The sequence below is a fragment of the Dromiciops gliroides genome, chromosome 3 (genome assembly GCF_019393635.1).
Source record: "Dromiciops gliroides isolate mDroGli1 chromosome 3, mDroGli1.pri, whole genome shotgun sequence".
Lineage (NCBI taxonomy): Eukaryota > Metazoa > Chordata > Mammalia > Microbiotheria > Microbiotheriidae > Dromiciops > Dromiciops gliroides.
This window is the reverse complement of record NC_057863.1, coordinates 158,089,104-158,111,702: the sequence shown is the minus strand read 5'-3', so window position 1 is coordinate 158,111,702 and position 22,599 is coordinate 158,089,104. Positions and strand designations below refer to the sequence as shown.

General features: G+C 36.2%; 2 protein-coding genes across 4 annotated transcripts in view; one reads left to right on the top strand and one right to left on the bottom strand.

Moving 5' to 3' along the window:
- The window catches only part of UBAC2 (UBA domain containing 2), a 271,053-nt gene that overhangs the window by 218,480 nt on the left and 29,974 nt on the right, over nucleotides 1–22,599 (bottom strand). Inside the window, exons 3-4 of the mRNA XM_043995830.1 lie at nucleotides 18,855–18,974; nucleotides 16,142–16,248 (exon numbers count right to left, since the gene is read on the bottom strand). Of these exons, the coding sequence (XP_043851765.1) occupies nucleotides 16,142–16,248; nucleotides 18,855–18,974 (227 nt within the window). The remainder of the gene's footprint in view (nucleotides 1–16,141; nucleotides 16,249–18,854; nucleotides 18,975–22,599) is intronic.
- GPR18 (G protein-coupled receptor 18) lies at nucleotides 1,053–11,201 on the top strand. 3 transcript variants are annotated; one of them, XM_043995831.1, is made up of 3 exons: nucleotides 1,053–1,239; nucleotides 2,048–2,099; nucleotides 9,076–11,201. In XM_043995831.1, exon 3 carries the CDS (start codon nucleotides 9,100–9,102, stop codon nucleotides 10,090–10,092), a length of 993 nt encoding a protein of 330 aa, XP_043851766.1. In that variant the 5' UTR covers nucleotides 1,053–1,239; nucleotides 2,048–2,099; nucleotides 9,076–9,099; the 3' UTR covers nucleotides 10,093–11,201. The 3 variants fall into 3 exon arrangements, with proteins under 3 accessions (XP_043851766.1, XP_043851768.1, XP_043851767.1); XM_043995833.1 differs by lacking the exon at nucleotides 2,048–2,099; XM_043995832.1 differs by lacking the exon at nucleotides 1,053–1,239 and having other exon boundaries at nucleotides 1,899–2,099.

Sequence of the window (22,599 nt, the reverse complement as noted above, 5' to 3'; positions counted from 1 at the left end):
ACCTTATCATTTAACTAGCTAAGACATTAGGAAAAAACAGGGCACTATTTGAAGAATCCATACGAGAAACAAATAAGCTCCTCTTCTATAAAAGGGAGGCACCTTGGGCACAAGCATTAAGAAAGAGATTAAAACCTGTAAAATTTAATAAAAAGAATTACTTGGCAATAACAATGTAAGGAAATGACCTATTTTCCTATATTTTAAATGCCATTAAGTGTTATTCTTACTACTTATAACTAGAAGGGACCTTATAGAACTCATCCTATTCCGTACTCTTATCTGTAGGATGAAGAAACTGAAGACTAGAGAGTTGAAGTGATTTACTTATTGGTACAATGGGTGAATAAAATGCAAAACTGGGATTCAAATCCTAGACTTCCTGCGTCAAATCCTAATATTATCATTTTTACTGCACCCCCAACTTGTCTTCACATAACAATTCATAAAAAGTAACATTGTTCAGTCGAATGATGTATCAATGTCAGTGGATAGTGCAAAATTATCTGAAAGGGTATGGATTTGATTTTTGAGGGCACATTCAAGTGATGGTAAAAATAGATACTGCATGCAGTATCAGCAGCAGCAGCTTGACTGTTATTTTGTCCTAGATTAATAATTTTTTTTTAAAAAAGACAAAAACTCACCTTAATTCAAATAAGTGGTTAATTTTTAAAACAGCCTATTTAACTAAACCAATCAGTAACTGACCCTAGCAGTTTTGAAAAAATAATTGACAATTTTACTTAATTCAGCCTTTTTGTTTCTAAGCAAGTTTGTGTGCAGATAGAGCCTTAATCATTCCCCAAGAATCAACCTGTATAACAACTCCTTCACCTAAGAAAATAAAATGTTGTTGAATAATTTCAAGATAGAAATATGAAAATGAAGTTTTTTAATAGAAACCAAATGAAAGAGTTAAAGGTTATATACTATAATAATCCCCCTTCGGAGTTACCAATCTCCTGTGTGAAAAGGAAGGGGCGGGGAGGGGAAAAGGGAGGAGGAAGAGGTAAGGCTTCTAGCTGCCTCATTTGGGGCCATTACTTCCCTTGTTATCAGTTTCAACTCATCTTTTTTTCACAAGCATACCCAGAGTATGTAAATTAATACAGTAAAGGATCCCAAATGCTTTTTCTTTTTTTTTTTAAAGCAGCCTTTGGGGAAGTCAAAAGTTATTTATTTTCTCATGTAAAAGAAGAAGAAATGATGACTACTAGAGAAGAAAAGTAAAGAGCGGTGAGTGTTCTATAGACAACAGAAATGTTGGTAGCTGGTCAATCAGTAAACATTTATTAAGAGCCAGACTCTGTGCTAAGTGGGGGGGGGGGGGGGGGGAGAGGTTTACAAAGAAAGGCAAAAGACAGGCTCTTCTATAATGGAGCTCATGGTTTAATAGGGGAAATGATATGCAAACAACTTTATACTGGTAAGCATATACAAGATAAATGAGAGATAATTAGCAAAGGAAAGGCACTAGAAAAGGGTTGAATTAAAAAGGGCACTAGAATTAAAGTTGGGGTTCATTTTAAATTTGTCAGACAATTTTTAAATGGAAATATGATTTATAAGATTTACTTTCACTTTTCAGAGCTCTAAATGTATTTAATTTTCCAGAAGGCACTAAGATGCATGCTAAATTGTACTGGTTTTTTTTCTGTTTTTCAAAAGAAATATTTCTTTTCCTCCCATTTCTTACTCAAAAGGTTCATCTTAAAACACTATTCATCTTTCTTTTGTGGGCCGTTACATATACACTGTGTAACAGAATATCATTTTGAAGGGGAAATAATACATGCAGGATGATGTCATGAACCAAAAAAAAAAAAAACAAAAAACCCACAGACCTTTATTTCAAAGAGTATCTGATGCTGAAAGAAGCAAAGTAGTTAAAAAAAAATTATGCATTTGACCTTGGATTTAGCATATGGGATAAACTGTTAAGCAAAAAAGCTTAAACTGTATTTTTTGACCCAGATTGCTTTATAAAAGACTTATTTTAGAGCAAATTAAAAAAAGCAACAGAAGGACTTCCTACCTTTTACAGATCTGGGCACACTGGAAAAGAATTACCTCCATATAACTTTAATGCATATAAGGTAAGAAATATTTGACTTCTTATATGATTTTTCGATAAAACATTAAAATTTTCATTTTAATTTTAAAGAAATATATATTTAAATAGTATGTTATTTAAAACATTGCTAATAAATAAGGATCTTAGAATATATGTCAAATTAGTCTACTCATGCAAATTAGATATCATTATTTTTCAATAACATTTAAATGTATAGCAATCAGTCTGTTACTTTGATTATTTTCATTTTAAAGAAAAAAGGTTTTTTGTAACACATATTCTTTCCTTATTGGGTTAGACTACAGTTTCATAATGCATACCAAAAAATCTATAAACAAAGTCAGGTAAATTCCAAGAGTATGTACTTTAAAAGGACTCTAGTTTTGAAAATGGAATAATCTTCTATACAAGTGCTTTTAAAATCCATTTCTATCACTTTTCTTTTCCAATTCAGCCTTCAAGAGAGGGAGTGTCACCTTACAAAAGCTTTAGACAGTGTCCTTAATTACACAAGGAGAAATCTGCTAATCTATTCACCAGTCGTGTATTAAGTACACACTTTAAAAGACCATACAGACCACAAGCTGGAACCTCAATCTAGGTTGCCAGACCTACCCAACTTCTTTGGATAATATTTTCCTAGGGTAATCTGGACAGAGGGCCCTAGAGCAAAGATCGCCATATCACTAGCTCCTCTATGACCCTACCTAGGTACTAGGAAAGCACCGAATCACTTTATGAGACATTACCTGCCTAATAGATAGAATTGAGAAACTGAAGTTAACAGTTGCTATCATATGTAAAACATTTTGCAAATTTTAAGATGCTACAAAAACTATCAAACAGTAGTTAGCAGCAGCAGTGGCCGTAGCAGCTATTCATGAGCAATTTCACTTAAACTTTCCTGAAACTCAGTTTCCTCATCTGTAACATAGGGATAATAATACCTGCATTATAACTCTTTCATGAAGTAGTTGTAAAGCTTAAGAGATAATTTATGGCGTGTTTTGCAAACCTTAAAGTGTTATATTGTCTCATCTCTTTAATATGTTTAGTGTATACACACACACATATATATATGTGTGTGTGTGTATACACTAAACATATATATCCCTACTCCACCTAATTTCATCCCACACCATTAATGTTCTCACAAGATTGTACTTATTAATAAGTTTGCACTTATCTATATAGTGCATTGGTTACAGTTTGATGAAGAGGAGGAGGTAGATGAAAGGCAGCATGGGATAGTGGATAGAGTTAACATTGACTTGGTGTTAGTGGGACCTGGATTCAAGTACCATCTCTAAAACATACTGGATGGGTGACCTTGGTGAAATCATTTAATCTCCTAGTACCCCAGGCAACTGCCTAAAAATTATAAAATGCAGAGGAGATGTCAACCTACATTGGTGGAGGGAGTTTCTCTACCAACAAAACCCACAGGCCCAACTTAAAAAAAAAAGTTCATTCATTTTTTCAGTTGAATCCAGGTTGAAATGGCTCTGGGAACAACTCATTATTCTACTACCATTCTTTTATGTTTGATGTTAGGTGGGTCGATTGCACAAGTAGACAAAATAACTGTTTTGGGTTTTGGGGCTTTTTTTGTAATTAAAGCATTGGGATGTTAAGTTTATATTTTAAACCCTCAAAGGATTTCAGAAGAAGACAGGATGTCTCTCATCCTAAAAATCACTCATTTCCTATTTCCAAATGGTTTTGATTTCTTCTGTTAAGTCTCTATTTTGAAAGTTTTTCAATGCATGTAACTTAAAACATTCTTAAATTTTATGGATCAAAAATATGTTCAGGGGGGGCAGCTAGGTGGTGCAGTGGATAAAGCACTGGTCCTGGATTCAGGAGGACCAGAGTTCAAATCTGAACTCAGACACGTGACACTTACTAGCTATGTGACCTTGGGCAAGTCACTTAACTCTCGTTGCCCCACAAAAAAACCCAAAAACCAAAAAAGATATGTTCAGGCAATTATAGGTAACAGTTTTGTCTATGATAATGTTCCAGTTGCAGTTCAATTTATTTGTTGAATTCTCAAGGATATTTGAGATCTATATTTGAATTACAGCAATTCACTGTCTATTAAGGTTACATGATTGTGAGATTCTGATGTACTACGAATCTAGCTGCCAGATCAGGTCTTGCTAGGTATTCAGTAGGTGCTAAATTTTTGCAATCCACAGTAACATACTAAACATTTTTTAAACAATTTCTTTGCATAATCTGTACTGATCAAAAGTCTAAGATCCATAAGTATAATTCCGCTGTAATATCCAGTGGCAAGGACCTGATCTTGAGTTGCCTATAAACCCTTCCATTCCTATTAACAAATCTGCAGGACTCAGCCATTTGTTTTATGCTTCTTTGTCAATTTGTTAGTTCAGTACATATGGATTTCACTCATAGAGGTCCTTTTGATTCTACTTTTGGGTCTTAATCATGTCATAGACTCTAATCTGAACCATAAACTCTTCTGTCATTCAAAACCATTTGTAAATTGGCTCCAATCTACCTCTTTAGTCTTATTTCTGTACCACTTCTTTTCATGTACTCTATACTCCAAAACTCTCCAGTCCTCTAGTTTCATCCTTTCCTCTCTTTTATTCATGCCTTATTGCACTAAGTAGAATGGCCTCTTCTCCCAGGTCCATCTATTGATGTCAAGGTTCATCCTTCCAGATCCAAATCATGTGCTATCTCCTTTATGAAACCTTCCCTGACTTTCCTCCATCAAAGCACTGTCCCACTGCCAGGGTGAAAATGATCCTTTACTCCCAAAATCTCCTGTGGAAATTAGCTTGGGCCTTTCCTTCACACTTATGCTGTTTTTTCCTGTACCACATGTATACACATATCTCCATATGGTTATACTGCAAGTTCCTTGACATGAAGGTCTATATAGAATTTGTCTCCAATGCCTAATTCCGCACCCAGTAAAAGCTTAATAAAAGTTTACTGAATTGGAATGGAATTTCTCAAGCCAATATAGGATCAAAGGAACTTTTTATTTGTCTAAGGTCCAGTATGTTTTTAAAAAGAAACAAATGACAAAATAAATAAAACAGCAAAACAAGAAAGGTAATGTTGAAATGCACTGTTATCATACTATAGATTTCTAACTCCAATTCTGCAATGCCCTAGAATATCAATAGGCATGAGGTATTACAAAAATTTCTCCCCAAAAGTTCAAAAGCACTTTACACTTTTGGTGAAAGCAAAGGTGGTCATGAAAAACCAGACATGTAAGGACTTCAAATTCCTAAAAGATGATAATCACCCCCAAAGTCAAAGCAAGTTCAAATAACCAAAAAGTTTTGGGTTTGAAAGATATCTTTCTTGTCATTAACTGATACAATGAGCGAAAGTAGTTTTTGTTCTGAATTTTTACCCTATCAGGTTTTGTTGTTGCCAGAGTAGTTTCGAATAATGTTGAATTCTGGAACCAGGAGAAGACCTGGGTTTGAATTGCATTAAACAGCCCTAAACAGCTCAGTAACTATAAGCAAGTCACACTTAACTTCTATGAATCGAAGTTTTCTCACATATAAAATAAAAGGAAGAATATCTCCATCTCTCATCGGGTTGTCAGGATGAAAAAATGAGATATGGTGTGTAAAAGCTTTATATAAACCATAAGGAGTCATATAAATGGAAGCCATTATTACTATCACTATCATTTGGTAGTAATTAGCATTTCAAGATTTTAGTCAGGCTATCATCTACTAAGGTTAACTGAAAGGAAAAAAAAAAAATGCAGAGAACTATGCTCTAAAGCCTGAAATGGGAACCTACTTCTTATGCATAGAATTCATCTTCCTGACTGCCTTCTCAGGTTCTACAAGCCTTGATAATACCTTTTCCAATTTGATTCAATAAGTATCCATGAGTATCTGTATAATACATCAGTGTGCCTTAGAAATAAAAGAAAAATGACAGATCTTTATCCTTATCCTCCAAAAATGTCTAATTCTGTTATAGCCTATATAACATCATAGCAGTTAAAATTGGCAACACATCTTTATGACATTTAAATTTTAATCTAGAGTTGGGTTGAGACAAGAACTTCTCAACTATCCGTTCCAAAAAGTTTGCAAAATTGCTACAATAATCCTAAGTCACTTAACTTTAAGAACCATGTACAAGATATTTGGGTTTTTTTCCCCCAGAACCTTGACTAAATGGAACATTAAAGGAAAAAACACTAATGAAAGTCTTCACTAATGAATGTTTTCAGAAGACTGAACTGTCAACTGTTGTGGGAAACCACAGCTAAAAGTACTTTTGAAAGGGCCGTTTCTAGCTCATTTGTGCATTTCCATAATTAGTTTTGTATCTTTACTTTGCTGTATACTGAATTATTATTTAGACATGGTCTAACCCAGCTAATTTTGATACTATTATTTTGTAATTTGTGACAATTTGCATGAGGACTAGGCTTTGTTTAACTTGGTCTAACAAATTCATGTTTTTCTCATAAATAATGCACGTTAATAAAGTAAACAAAGTTTCAGGAGAAATATTTAAAACACTCTGATCTTCAACAAATGATCTTCAAACACTATTCACTTATATAGAAGAAATTTTAAATTATTCCTTATTTTTTTATGGCGAGCTCCTCCCAGAGCTTTTGCTTAACAAAACCATTGGCCTAATTTTAGTTATTGAATGTACTTTAAAGTAATAAAATTACACTGTGAAAGATTCTCGCATTCACTGTCCATTAATCCCAAATGACCTTCCCAATTAGTTCAATTAATTAAAATCATCAATCCTTGGTGGAAGATGTATGTGTGCGCATACGTATGTGTGTGCATATGTATGTATATGTGTGTATGTATGTGTATATGTACATAAAAGTAGATGAAGAAATCCAAGATATATAAATAGATGACCAAAAGTCATTCCCCAGTGGAAATGTGGTCAAAGGCTATAAAGAGTTCTCAAAATAACTGCAAACTATTAACAACCACATGAAATGTTGCACTAAATCACTAACAGCATGAGAAAGGCAAATTAAAGTAATGCAAAACAAACAAATCCCCAAAACTAAAACCTGAGGTTTTATCTTATACCTGGAAAACTGGCTAAGATGACAAAAGATAGTAATAATAAATATTGAAGGGGCTGTGGAAAGATAGTCAACTAATAAAATGTTTGTGGAGCTGTAAGTTCATCAAACCATTCTAGAAAGCAATTCAGGATTATGCTTAAAAAAAAAAAAAACAGTGACTAAAATATCCATACCCTTAGATTCCATCATTGCCTGGAATATTCCTGGTGTCCCATGGAAGTCAATGATAAAAAGTGAGGTCCAATTCACACCAAAATATTTTTAGCAACACTTTTTTTTCATAGCAAAGATCCATAAACAGAGTGGTTGCCCCATCAATTGGGGAATAGTAAAATAAGTTGTGGGCAATGAAAGTACTAGAATATTATTGTGCTATAAGCAACAATGAATATAAAAGGTACAGAGATTCATGAGAAGATTTTTATGAACTAATACAAAGTGAAGTAAGCAGAACCAGGAAAGCAAAATAAACAATGACAGTAACAATGTACATGGAAAGAACAAATTCAACAAAAACTGTTAGGAAAAATGGAAAGCAATCTAGCAGAAATTAGGTATAGATAAATATTCACATCATACATTAAGATAAGCTCCAAATAGGCTACTTGGCTTAGCCACAACATAAACAAATTATAGTAGCAAGGAAGTAAATGTCTTTAAGATCTATGGAAAGGGGAAGAATTTATGACCAAATAAAGGACAGAGGATCACAGAAGAAAAAATGGACAATTTTTCTTAACTTAAAAGTTTTTTGCACAAAGTCAATGCAGTTAAAATTAGAACTCTGCAGCAATTCTTTTGTGATAAAGGTCTTGTTTCCAAGACATATAGGGAACTGATCCAAATTCATAAAAATAAGAGCCATTCTCCACATAACACATGGTCAAAGAATATAAATAGGCAGTTTTCAGTGGAAGAAATCCAAGCCATTAATAGTCACATGAAAAAAAATGTTCTGAATCACTAATAATTAAAGAAATGCAAATTAAAACAACTTTAAGGTCCACTCCCATCATATAGGCTAAGTTGACCAAAAAAGGTGAAAAATTTCTATAATAACAAAATTTTAAAGACAAACAATTCTGAAAGGCTTAAGAACTCTGATGAATACACTAACCAACTAGAGCACACATGATGAACATGAAGGATGCAGGATAGAAGATGATACATATTTTTTGGACATGTTCAATGTGTGAATTAATTTTTCTTGACTATGGTTATTTATTATAAGAATTTTGATTTACATATTCTATTGAAAGTGGCAGGAAGAAGGGAGAGAAGAGGAAAAGAAAGTGGATTTTTGTTTATTGAAAAAAATATTTTTCTTTTGTTTCATTCCAATTCAAGTATTTTATTTTTTCCCACTTACATGTAAAAACAATGTTTAATATTCGTTTTTAAAAGTTCCAAATTCTCCTCCCTTTCCCTCTCACTGAGAAGGCAAGCAATTTGATATGGTATTCATGTGTAGTCATGCAAAACATATAAAATTAGATTTTTCAAAAAGGAAGAGATGAGAATGTAACTGCTTTCTTTATTTGAAAAGGAATGGGTGTTTAGTACCTAATAAAGAGCTTAGCTGACATGTTAGTTTTGCTGAACTTTTTCTGCAGTTAAAAGGAAAACATATTAAGAAATGATAGCAATATAAAACCAAAACATATCAATAAAAATTTAAGTTTTTTTAAAGAACATAAAATATTGCTTGTGCTTCATAATACCAAAATAATTCCATAATGCCAAAAAGTTCCAATCAGTTATGGTATGTCTGCAATAATCTCTTATGAAAATATACTTATTATGCTCTCAAATTAAAACAAAAAAATTCCCCCAAGCTCACTAGGTGACTGGTTTATATCAGGTTCATATTTCTATAAAGATATATTTAATATTATTTTTCCATTTTTAGGTATCATGTTCAACAAGAAATAAGATGGCTCCCCAAAATCATCAAAATCATTCTGTTTCTTCTAACTTACAACCAGAAGAATACAAGATTGCAGCACTGGTATTCTATAGCTGTATCTTCATAATTGGATTATTTGTGAATGTGACTGCTCTATGGGTCTTCAGTTGTAGCACCAAGAAAAGAACGACTGTAACTATCTATATGATGAATGTAGCATTATTGGACATAATCTTTGTGCTAAGCTTACCCTTCCGTATGCTTTATTATGGGAAAGGTAAATGGATCTTTGGGGAGACTTTCTGTCACATTCTTGGAGCTATCACAATGTTTTATCCAAGTATTGCCCTCTGGCTTCTTGCTTTTATAAGTGCCGATAGATACATGGCTATTTTGCAACCCAAACATACCAAAGAACTTAAGAACACAAGCAAAGCAGTGCTAGCTTGCGTTGGAATTTGGATAATGACTCTTGCAACCACCACTCCTCTATTATTCTTAAATGAAGATCCAGATAAAGACACAAATCCTGCCAGCTGCCTGAAAATTTTTGACATAATCCACTTAAAAACAATTAATATCCTGAATTTTACTCGTTTGATTTTTTTCTTCTTGATTCCTCTTTTCATCATGATTGGATGCTATTCATTCATCATTAACAGTCTCCTTCGTGGCCAGAATTCTAAACTGAAACCAAAGGTCAAGGAAAAGTCCATCAGAATAATCATTACTCTCATTGTACAGGTGCTTGTCTGCTTTGTTCCCTTTCATATTTGTTTTGCTTTTCTAATGCTGCAACGTGAAGAAAACAGCTATAACCCATGGAGCACCTTTACCACTTTCCTCATGAATCTCAGCACATGTCTGGATGTTATACTCTATTACATTGTCTCAAAACAATTTCAAGCTCGAGTCATCAGTGTCATGCTATATCGAAATTATCTTCGAAGTGTGCGCAGGAAGAGTTTTCGATCAGCCAGCTTACGGTCGCTAAGCAATATAAACAGTGAAATGATATGATCAGTAGTTTTTAAAAATCAAGTATTAAAGAATTTCTTTTTACTACTGACATAGTCAAGGAGTACCTTAAATATACTATAAAGTCACACCATAATAACCTCTCCTCTTAGAACATATTTTAGGAATGTTTTGTATTGAACTCATTGTAGGATAAAGAAAAAAAATCTACCCTTAGCTATTTTAGTAACTATTATATTTATTCTTTCAGACCTAAAACCTTTCTATGAACTCATGCTGAAAAGACATATTATTTTAACTTAATCATTATATTCAAGCAGTCAGTAATCAAATGGAATCTTAGATTGAAGATGACATTTAGTGCAACCTACACCTGAAGTGAACCCCCTATAAAACATTTGGGACAGATGATCATCAAGCCTTTTTCTAAAGATCTACAATTAGGAAAAACCAACTACTTCCCAAAGCAGCCCACTCCACTTTTGAATAACTCAATATTAGGAATGTTTCCTTTTATCAAGACCAAATTTAACTCTTCACAAATTTGGTTCATGGCTTCTAGTTCCATCCTCAGGCCAAGTACAATTAGTTTGCTTATTACACTGAGTCTAATGGGTTGATTCTGTCAAACGGTTAATTTAAATAGAGGAGAAGGGAAAAAGTATCTGATTGAGTTGATCAACTAATAGCTTTTCACCCAGCTAAAACTACCATATACAGAATTTTTCCACTAGGTAATCTGGAACTGAAGGTTTCAATACAATATGTACAACAATTTACATTCCAAACACCCACTGGAGAGGATTCTGATACGAGCAGCTGTGTCTTATCTCTGGCATAATGGAAACTGCACTGGACTTAAGAGGCAGGAGACCTGAGTTTAAGTAATTTATTTTCTCTGTGCAATTCCTCATCTGTAAAATAGAACTAGGACTAGATGACCTCTCAAGCCTCTTTCAGTTCTAGACCTATGATCCTATCATTCTAGGTCCTGGATATCTCACTTACCAGCTGTGTTATTTGAGCTAAGTCCCTTAATTGCTTTGAGCCTCTCTTTCCTCATCAGCAATATTGTTGTTTTTTAATCATGTCTGACTCTCCGTGACCCCATTCCGGGTTTTCTTGGCAAAGACACTGGAGTGGTTTGCCATTTCCTTCTGCAGCTCATTTTACAGATGAGAAAGCTGAGGCAAACAGTTAAGTGATTTGCCTAGGGTCATACAGTTGGTAACTGTCTGAGGCCAGATTTGAACTCAAGAAGATGAGTTTCTATGACTCTAGGCCCAGCACTCTATCTACTATAAAAAAAAAAGTGCTTTGTAAATTATAAATGACTGTAAGTATGATGGAGAATACACTTCAAAGAAAGGAGGGATTATTAAAATCCATGCCTATTTGAATCCATTTTTATATAACTTTATAGGAAAAAATGGCAACAGGGCATCTAATATTTTGATCCATGTTATATAATGACATCATTTCTTTTTCTATCATTATAAAAGTATTACTATATGAGGGAATTCCTTTTGCTAGGTTGAATATAATGTCGATTTCCTGAGGGCAGAATTTCTTTGTACCCCAATATGCAGCACAATCCTTGGGGTTAGCAAAGGATTAATAGATATTTGCAGAATTGAATTTCAACAGTTGGAGCTGATTTATAATATACCAAATCACTAAAATAGTTTAATTCATTTTTAAGCACTATGGAGAGAAAAGGGCAATTCCACAATTTCTCCACTAAATCAATTCTCCAATCTAAACCACATTCTTTCCCTAGAAGACAACCAAACTTTAAAAAAAAACCAACGACAACAACCCACAAACTATACTGCTTGCTCTAATAATGGGTCAGTTCACATTCAAAATAAACAGCTGAGAGAGAAAATAAAAATGTTTAGTCCATTGATACAAATTCCGTAAGAACTTAAAAAACTTTTTTAAAAATATATTTAAATCATTCTATATCAGACAAATATCTCTGGACCAATAAAGAATCAATCAAGGTTATTATAAAATGTAAGAAAACTTTTCCTTATTAAAATGATAATTTTAAAAGACTGAAATTAGGATTTTAAGTTTGAATATTTAACTGGGTATGAATTTATTAACAATATTTTAGAAAATACTTGAACTATTAAAACATAGAATAATAGTTCTTTCATTTCTTATATATTTTTATTAAAAGTATATCAGCATGCATGGCTAACTCTCAGTTATTCACTATTATCTACATCTGGGGACCTGCCATCAAAGGACAGTCTAATTACTAACACTTTTGGTAGAAGACCATCCCCATCCAAGAGCCACAAAGTTATTTGTGGAAATTATGCTGGAGCACATATGATGTATGCTACAATGCAGAACAGTAAACTTGGAGTCTGCCACTGACTACCTCAATGAACTTGAGAAAGTCATTTCACCTCTCTGGTCCTCATTTTCCTTATCTGTAAGACAGGAAAGCTGAACTGTACTGTACTATAGAACCCTCCAGCTTTAGATCTATGATCTCACTATCAAGTTTTTACAGTAATCCTCTGGACAATCTAAAATAACATTAAATTGTAAAAAAATGTATTTGGAACAGCTTTGAATACCTTTAAATATGTGAATATTCTAGAGAAGCAAAGTTCAAATAAAACAAGGAAATCGTTTCATATTTGTGAAGGTTTTATTTCTCCAAAACAATGTGAATACAGATTCTTCATTCACAAGATACTACAAATTTGGGGGGAAATGGGATAGAATTAGGATTCTGGGTCATGTGACCAACAAGATTGAGGCTTTCTCCAATCCTCACACTCTCTCAACTTCTCCAAAAATAGAAATTATACACAAAAAGGTAACCTCAAAAAAAAAATCTAATGAGGTAACAACCCAATGAACTAAGAGCAGATAATGATCTTATTAAAAAATGTTTATCACTACATTCTGGCAGGGCTGTACAAGTCAATCCATAGGTTTGCAAAAGAATTCAACTCCTGCCCATCCTTCCCTTCAACTCCATCCCACTCCTACACTAAAGAAAGTCAAAAGCTGGTTCAGGCTAGGACACAGTATGCTGTGCTCCAATAGTATTGAGCCAAAGAACTGAGGAAAAGAGCGTATCAGGGCAGAATACTAATATGGGTATTTGCCTCTACCAGACTTGGGTGGGGGGGAAGACTGGCATCCATGTATAGCCAGTTCTGTCCCCCCTCCCCCCTCATTTGAGGCAAAAATCAAGGCCAATGAAAAGCTAATTCCCCCAAATGGGAAGAGACTAAGATAGCAGAAATGAGTAATAGGGGAACATAAAGGGAAAAGATTGAAATTATGAAAGATCTCAAGAGGAAGAAAACTCAGTTAAAGCACAAGGGAGAATTAGGAGAATGAACTGCACCAAAACTACTTGTCATGTACTCTAAGACCTTATGGATCATAGCTATAATCACCATATATTCCCTGCCCTGTCACATTTTGATAAAGTAAAGAATAATTAGATAATTCTTTGTCAAATGTTCATGACTTTTTTTTCCTTTAAGATTAAAATACTTTCAAAACTCAAAGCTAATTTACAACATACCCTTAGGGCCAATGAAATGTTTGAGAAACTTTTCAGTTTTGCAGTCATACAGAAAAATAAAATGTCTTTCTTTTGTTTTTGTTTTTTAGTGAGGCAATTGGGGTTAAGTGACTTGCCCAGGGTCACACAGCTAGTAAGTGTTAAGTGTCTGAGGCCATATTTGAACTCAGGTACTCCTGACTCCAGGGCCGGTGCTCTATCCACTGTGCCATCTAGCTGCCCCTATAAAATGTCTTTCTTAAAGGTGATGGTTCTATTTATTTATACTAGTTAGTTCAATTGGCATAAAAATTTACAAAGTCCTGTAGCTTAGAACAAATACTTTTCTACAAATTGAAAACTGAATGCAGACTGGAATTTTGGTCCTTAAACTGGAACAGAGTAAAATTTACTCGTACATAACCCAAAATTATAATGATTATGTGTGACTAAGTGGCTAGCATTATATGACTAAAGGCAGGGTAGCAGAGTCAATAGAGAGCTTGTCTCAGGGTCAGCAGGACTTGGGTTCATGTCATACCCCTGACACACATTAGCTGCGTAACCCTGAGCAAGGCACTCAATCTTGGAGTGTCCTAGGCCACTCTCTAAGACTATATACAGGGAAAACTGGGACACTAATGCACTGTTGGAGGAGCTGGGAGCTGATTCAATCATTCTGGAGAGCAATTTGGAACTATACCCTAAGGGCTATAAAACTGCATATCCTTTGATCCAGCATATCCCAAAAAGACCCATCACAGGCTTGATACCACATTTGTGGAGGTAAATTCTGGACCCAATGTAAAGCTAGGTTAAACACAACTGCCTTTTAAGCAGCAGACTCATCCTTGACTTCAATTTAACAAACATTTAAGGACTACTACGTGCAAGGCACTATGCTAGTGATGGAGTGTTAATGCAAGGTTGACAACTGGCATTTTCCAGTGGAGGGGGTGTCTGTATAAACTGACACTGGAGAGAGAAGGAATGAATGAAGCTCCACAGAACTAGGGTGAGAAGTTCTCCTGCATCTCAAACCTAGATATACTGGAGCAAGTCATGGGAGTGAAAAGATAGAAAAAAGATGAAGGTATTTAGCAAAACAGGTGAGCTAGGGAAAATGTCATTAGTATTTTAATAGTCAGTGGTTACCAATGAAATACAGCAATATAAAGTCAAGGCTTCAGAAAACTAGACTATCACCAATACTAATCTGAATACATATTTTGAGGCATTTATACACCATTCATCAGTTTGAATATCACTGTAGATAGGATGATCATGCAAGATAAGAGCTTAAGGAGGGAGAAGGGAGCCTCAATTTGCTGACTCCTGCCTCACTAACATGGTGGTGAACAGTAATAAACCTCCTTTCTTCTAACCACATTCTGAGTGCATCATCAGGATTTAAAGCAACAGTTTTTCAAGGAAGAGAATTACTATAGCCACAAAATCAGATGACCATAGCCTGCTATGCACCTTCTTGCTCTTCTTCCTTGACCTGGCCAATCACATGTATTCCCCTATGAGCCCAAGAGCATACATCCCAATCCTTACCCTCCTACTGTACATAAAGTAACACACTAAAATTATTTTATTGAAATTCACACTTGGGGACAGCTAAGTGTCGTAGTGGATAAAGCACCGGCCCTGGATTCAGGAGGACCTGAGTTCAAATCCAGCCTAAGACACTCGACACTTACTAGCTGCGTGACCCTGGGCAAGTCACTTAATCCTCACTGCCCCATGCAAAAGAAAAGAAACTCACACTTTGCTCTGAAAGCTCTAACTAGGAAAATTTCAAAAATTCCTCAGATGTTACATTTTAGGAAACATTTCATATTTGAAATTTAAGTGCTTAAGCATTAATAATTCTACAGAAAGACAACATCACAAGTTTTAAAACAGGTATACTATGCCACCATACTAACATAAAGAATTAATTTTATCTATAAGAATACAATAAGAGAATGCATAAATAGAATCTTAACTATAGAAGTTAAAAGTTGCAAGAGCAAGTAACTCAAATTAACTACACTTCCAGAATATACTGAACATGTGAAAATACAAGGTGTCCCAAAAGTCTTCTTTTTTTTTTTTTTTTGGTGAGGCAATTGGGGTTAAGTGACTTGCCCAGGGTCACACAGCTAGTAAGTGTCTGAGGCCAGATATGAACTCAGGCACTCCTGAATCCAGAGCCGGTGCTTATCCACTGCGCCATCTAGCTGCCCCCCCAAAAGTCTTAATGCAGTTTTAAGCTTTAATGGCCTTTTGGGACACCCTGTACTTAAACATGACAGATTTTCTTTTTATATCACCAAATGATTCTACATGGGAAAAATTAAAATACTTTTTTTCTTTGACTGAAATTTGATGTTAATCTCTCAGGACACCTTGCATTTAAACATTACAGATTTTTTTTAAATCACCAAATGAATCTACATTTGAAAAATTAAAATGCTTTTCTTCTTTTATTGGAACTTGACAATGATCCTTTAGTATAATCTAATTCTAAGTGAAGCAAATGTATTAGGAGTTACTTACAAACCAGAAGGCAAGTTACTGGCTGTGATACCAAATGAATACTGCATAGCTTCCACAAGGATCAAGTCAAATAAAGCTGACAAAATCCAGGAACCCAATAAAAAGGACTGTAAAGAAAGAAGAAAAATACTTGGGAACAAAATACTTTAAAAAATATTTAAGTCATTAATTTAAAATTAGTTCAGCATACTACTTTAAGAAACACAACTTTTTGTTATTTTCATAAAATATTTAAATATCTGTGACAGGCCCTTCTTCTATGGATGCAGACAGCAACCCTTTCATGACTTGCTGATGGCAAGAAAAAAAAAAAAAACAAGTACTGGGTGGTCAAGCTTCCGGTTGATGAGTTTCTCTGAAATTAGCTAGCCAGGCTGGTCTTTGACGATGATCTGATGACCCTTTGGTACTCAATCTTCCCAGCTCAGTAGGGTTTTCTAAAACTTACATCACCAGGCAGAACTTTCAAGAACCCAAGGTCATCCGCATGTCAGAATAAGGTACCACTCTGCAGTTGAGACAAAATTATCTTTCATCTGTTCTTCACGCAAAGATGTCCCATCTTCAATATCTGTGCTTTTATAGTGGACATTCTACATAACTAAATGCCTTCCCTCCTCATCTCCACCTCATATAAAACTCTTCCTCCAAGATGCTACTCAAGCATCATCTGGAGCAGCTAGCTATGTGGCACAGTAGACAGAACACAGGCCCTAAAGTTGGGAAGACCTGAGTTCAAATCTCACCTCAGATACTTAGTGACTCTGGGCAAGTCACTTAACTCCATTTGCCTTAAACATCTGGGACCATCTCCAGGAGTCCTGATATAAATCTTGCCAGTGACCCGGATATCTATGGAGGAGAAAGTTGTGCTCTCCCTCACCCAAATCCAATTCACTGCAAGTCATGATACCACCTCCCAATGCCATGGTCCTCTTTAAGAAGGAAGAACAAACAACAACAACTTGCACCACCTTCCATATGAAGCCTTTCTTGATCCCCCAACTACAAGTGCCCTACATCCTAAGCTCCCTTACAATTAACTAGTTTGTATTTATTTTCACTATATTTATTGTGCAGATACTTTTGTGTGTGCTTATTGTTTCCAATATTATTCAAATTAAGTTTCCTACAAATAGGGATTGTTGTATTCTTTCTATGTATATCCTCAGCACCTAGCAGAGTTGTTGTTGTTGTTGTTGTTGTTTGTCCTTCCTTCTTAAAGAGGACCATGACAGATGTCATGACTTGCACTGAACTGGATTGAAGTGAGGAAGTCACCAACCTCACTTTCTCCTTCAGAGCCATCTGGGTCCATTGACAAGATATGTTATCAGGACGACTGTTGTTTAAGGCAATTGGGGTTAAGTGACTTGTCCAGGGTCACACAGCTAGTAAGTGTCTGAGGTACTTAATATATGCTTAATGACTGATTAACTTTAATAGGTCAAAATTAAAGAATACCAAAAAAGGGGCAGCTAGGTGGCGCGGTAGATAGAGCACTGGCCCTGGAGTCAGGAGGACCTGAGTTCAATTCCGGCCTCAGACACTTAACACTTACTAGCTGCATGACCCTGGGCAAGTCATTTAACCCCAATCGCCCCATTAAAAAAAAAAAAAAGAATACAAAAAAAGTATATATATATATATAACATTAGAGATTTTTGACTTGAATGAATTATAACTTTATTAAATGACCAACTCTCTAAGATTTTCTAGTTTAGTTTTTTTTTGTTGTTCTGAGCTATGATTTTTTTTAATTTAATTAAGCCTGGCAATGTTCAATTTCCAAATTATGCAGATAATTTTTTTTTAATGAACATGGAAGACAATGATTTTTAAAAATAAAAACCTGATTTTTAGAGCTCTTACCTAGCACGGGGGATGACTAAGACTTTACCCCTAGATGATTTAGGAACATGCTTCCTTTCCATGGAATACCATCCACAACTTTGTGGTTTTCTACCAACCTACCACCCACAAGGTTCTGTTGCTCCTCTTCCTTTCCAATCTCTGTGAGGGCACAGGACAAACAATGGGGATCTCCTACATTTCTGTACCTGTATTTGGACTCTCTTATGAAACACCCCCATCTTCCCACTCTCCAACCACAAATATGACAGAGTGGAAACAGCACTAGATTTAGAGTTAGGGGACCTGGATTTTAATCTATTCTATGCTACTTACTGTCTGTGTGACCCTAGGCAGGTTACATCATCTCCCTGGGCCTCAATTTCTGTATTTGTGAAATGAGTAGACTAGATCCTCTAAGATCTCTTCTGACTCTAAAGCTGTGGATCTATCAACTGACTTTGTCCCAGATGTAAAAAGTCCTTGTTATGGCTCTGACGATCTCAAATAAAAGAATGGCAAATCTATCCATCTTTATCACAGAGGATACTACTCTTTTCTCCCTCTTTCCCAGACAGAGAGGACTGAAGACACTGTTAAGGGCTGACCTGGAACAAGATCTTAGGTAGAGTTTGACTCTCACAAGGACCATCGAGCAAGCAAACTCTTCAGTGTACAGACAAGAAAATGGAGGCTCAGAGTGGTTGGGGTTTACCTGAACTCACACAGGTAGTATCAAGGTCAAGATTCCAACCCAGATCCAAGATTCTTAATGCAGAGCTTTAGACACCCAGCACAGGGCCTTATACAAAGAAGACACCTGATAAATGGTTGGGGAAGTAAATATTCATAACAGACTTACTGCAAATTTCCTGCTGCCATATCTTCTTTCAAATATCCTAAAGTTATATATGAGCAGGCTACTACAAAATGTATCTTTCAAATCGAGGCAAATTATTCTTCCACAGATCAATCTCCAAATCTAAAAAGTAAAAAAAGCAAAAAAAAAAAAAGTCAGGATATTTCAAGTTCTTTTTACAGAAATTTTATTACACTGAACTTAAAATATTTGTTTCATTTACTCTTTGAAATCTGTTTTAAAGAAAGGAAATAATTAACAAAACGAAGGCACCAGAATTAAGAAAGCCTTTAGAAGATGGGATTGGGAAAAGCTTCCTGCAGATGATGGGACTTATGGGAAGCCAAGAAAGCCCGGAAGTAGAAATGAAAAAGCAGAATATTTTAGGTGTGGAGGACAGAGAAAATGCTCAGTGCTAAGAGATGTAGTATCTGGTTTGTAGGACAGAAAGGAGGCCACTAAATTAGAATATGTAGTAGAGGGAGAAAGATGTCAGAAGACGAAAAAGGTAGGAGCTAGGTTATGAAGGGGGAGGGGTTATAGTTGAACCTGGAGATGATAGGGTACCACTGAAATTGAGGAGGGAGGTGACATGGGGTCAGACCTACCCTTTAGGAAAATCACTTTAGTGGCTGAATGGAAGATGGATTTGAGTAGGGTAACTTGAGGCAGGCAGAAAAACCCACCAGCAGGCTATTGCAATAGTGAGGTGATAAGGAGCTATACCAGGATAGCATCAGTGTCAGAGGAGAGAAGGGGGCATAGGTGAAATCAACAGGCCTTGGCAACAGACTGGATATGAAAGGTGAAAGACAGTGAGGAGTTGAGGATGGCTCCTGGGTTGTGAGACTGAGAGGGTAGTGTCGCCCTCTACAGTAAAAAAGGGGAGAGGGTTTAGAGAAAAAGGTGAGTTCTGTTTTGGACATATTGAATTTAAGGTGTCTACTGGACATATAGTTCTAAATGTTTGAAAGGTAGATGGAGATGTGAGATTGGATGTCAATAGACAGCATGGGGCAGGATAAGTATTTTTAAGAATAATAAGCTTTGAGATGAGATCAGCAAATGAAGTAGTATAGAGGGAGAACAAAAGCGGGCCAAGGACAGAACCCTCAGGAACACCTACAATTACAGGGTGAAATCTAGCGGAGGATCCATCAAAGGACACAGAGAAGGAACAGCCAGACAGGCATGAGGATGAGGACTGAGAAAAGGTCAATGGATCTGGCAACTAAGAGATCACTGGTAAATTTGGAGAAAACAGTCTGGGTGGAATAAAGTCGGAAGCCAGAATAACCACAAGGATCTCATGATAAACTTGGTTAAATGGCTTGCTGAAATCCAGGTATGTTGGGGCAGGTAGGTGGTGCAGTAGATAAAGCACCAGCCTTGAATTAAAGAGGACCTGAGTTCAAATATGACCTCGGACACTTGACACTTACTAGCTGTGTGACCCCTGGGCAAATCACTTAACCCTCACTGCATCGCCAAAAAAAATTTTTTTTTAATCCAGGTATATTGTCTATAGAATTTTTAAATCTGAGAATCTTAGATCATGTATCATTACACTATTATTAATATATCAAGAATTAGAGGTTAAAAAGGCATCTGGAAGAGCAAGGTTAAGAGATTAGAAAGGCAGCATGACATAGTAAAAAGAATCATCTAAAAAAGAAACTCGATTCTTAAAATCAAAGAAAGATAATCCAGACCTCAAAGGTCAGCTAATTTAACCTGAACAACACGAGTCTCCCAAATAGGGCTCTTTATTTGGCATATTTAAGGGAAAACCACGTGGCTAACTTGGAGACACCCAAGGGAGCACAGAGATGAAGAAGAGGGAACAACAAGGCTACTAGGGTAGTCCACCAACTGCCCCAAACTGGGCCCAGAACTGACACCTTCAAAATAAAGCAGGGTAGAATCCTGCAACTCATACACTAGGACCGGGCCTCATAGAAAAACAGGAAGGAGCCGGGCAGGGAGCTAACGAGGGATATTGCCATGACGCTTTGAGCAGAGGGGTTTTCAAGCCAGAGCAGGAGGGCGAACACACCGGAACTTAGCACCCTGTTATACATGCCAAGCTCTCCCTGGGACTCCCGGGTCCATCTTCTCAACATTTATCAGTACAGCCCTAGGTTAGGACAGCTCAGAGATCACGGCAGCTGGTGTTTTGTAGGGAGGGGTGGAATCCTACTCACGGGGCTGTGCTTGGTTTGCCTACCATAAGGTGACCCAGGCAATTAGCCTGGAAACTGGACGTTTCTTGACATAGAGGATGTAGACAGGAGAGACTCCAGAAAAGGGGAAGGGGGCGGGGGGGGGGGGGTGCGGAGGGGGAACAGCTCCAAGCAGGAGAAGAGGGCATAGCTGGGCACCAGTGAGCTGTGACATAAAAATGACTTCGGAAAGGAACAGAGGTTCTTCCAAACTACAATGATGCTCCAAGGTAATCACTAAGTGCTACAACAGCATTCTAAATTATACCGCGTTTGCTTTCAAAAGGAAAACACGCCCTTACAAATGTAGTTATTGAGTCTTCTGGGCAGACAGAATTGAAGCTCCTTATGAAGCTTCCTTCTTTGTATTTACAGTAACCCCTAACGGACACAGCCAAAGAACAATGGGGAAAATTCCAAGTGAGGACAGCACAGTTCTCACCAAAGCACTGAAAACAATGCAAAGAAAAGTAACCTGTGGGCCCAGTAAGGAAACAGCTGAGTGCAACACATCACACTTTGCTCTCACACTTCTACTCACAGATAGGAACACCATCAGCTATAACTTTTTCACATCTAAGAGATAAAAACATATCCTCCAAAGCTACAGTTCCAAATTTTTTCTAATCCTGACATTGGCCCAATGTTTATAAAGCACTTTAGCTCAGGGGCCAGAATATAATAGGTGCTTAATCAATGCTTGTTTTCTTCCCTTCTAACTGTAAAACATCAAATTTATTGGGGGGGGGGTCATTTCATTTAAATTCACAGATTCAAAGAATTGGGAAAGACTTTCAGAGACAACCCACTCTACTTTTGGATAGGCTTAATTTCACTCTTTGGAACTTCTACCCATTACTCAAAATTACAGAATCTCAGTCCATCTGAGATTGTACCTGAAAATTATACCTGAAAAAAAAATCCCTCTATACTACATTCTATAGGAACTCATCCAACCTTAAGACCTGGTTCTGAAGTAAGGGCAGGTAGGTAGCAAAGTGGATAGAATACCAGGCCTGGAGTCTGGAAGACTCATCTTCCTGAGTTCAAACCTGGCCTCAAACACTTTTTAGCTGTGTGATCCTGGCCAAGTCACTTAACCCTGTATGCCTTAGTTTCTTCATCTGTAAAATGAGTTGGAGAAGGAAATGGCAAACTACTCTAGTATCTTTGCCAAGAAAACCCCAAATGAGGTCACGGAGAGTCGAATACAATTGAAAAACAACAACAATCTGAAGTCAGAGGACCTAATAGTTCATTTCACAGGTGAAGAAACTAAGGCCTTCAGATGTTAAACAGCTTTTCAGAGGCCATACAGCTCATCAGTGCCACAGTAGAGGCTGTATCTTCATAAGATCATAAATTCAGAACTGAAAGGGCTATTAGAAGTCATTTAATCCAACCTTCTCATTTTATAGATAAAGAACCTGAGGTTCATAGAGGTTAAGTGACTTTCCCTAGTAATAAACAGAATTCAAACCCAGGCCTTCAGACCTGGGTCTATCTACTTACACCATGATTCTTAT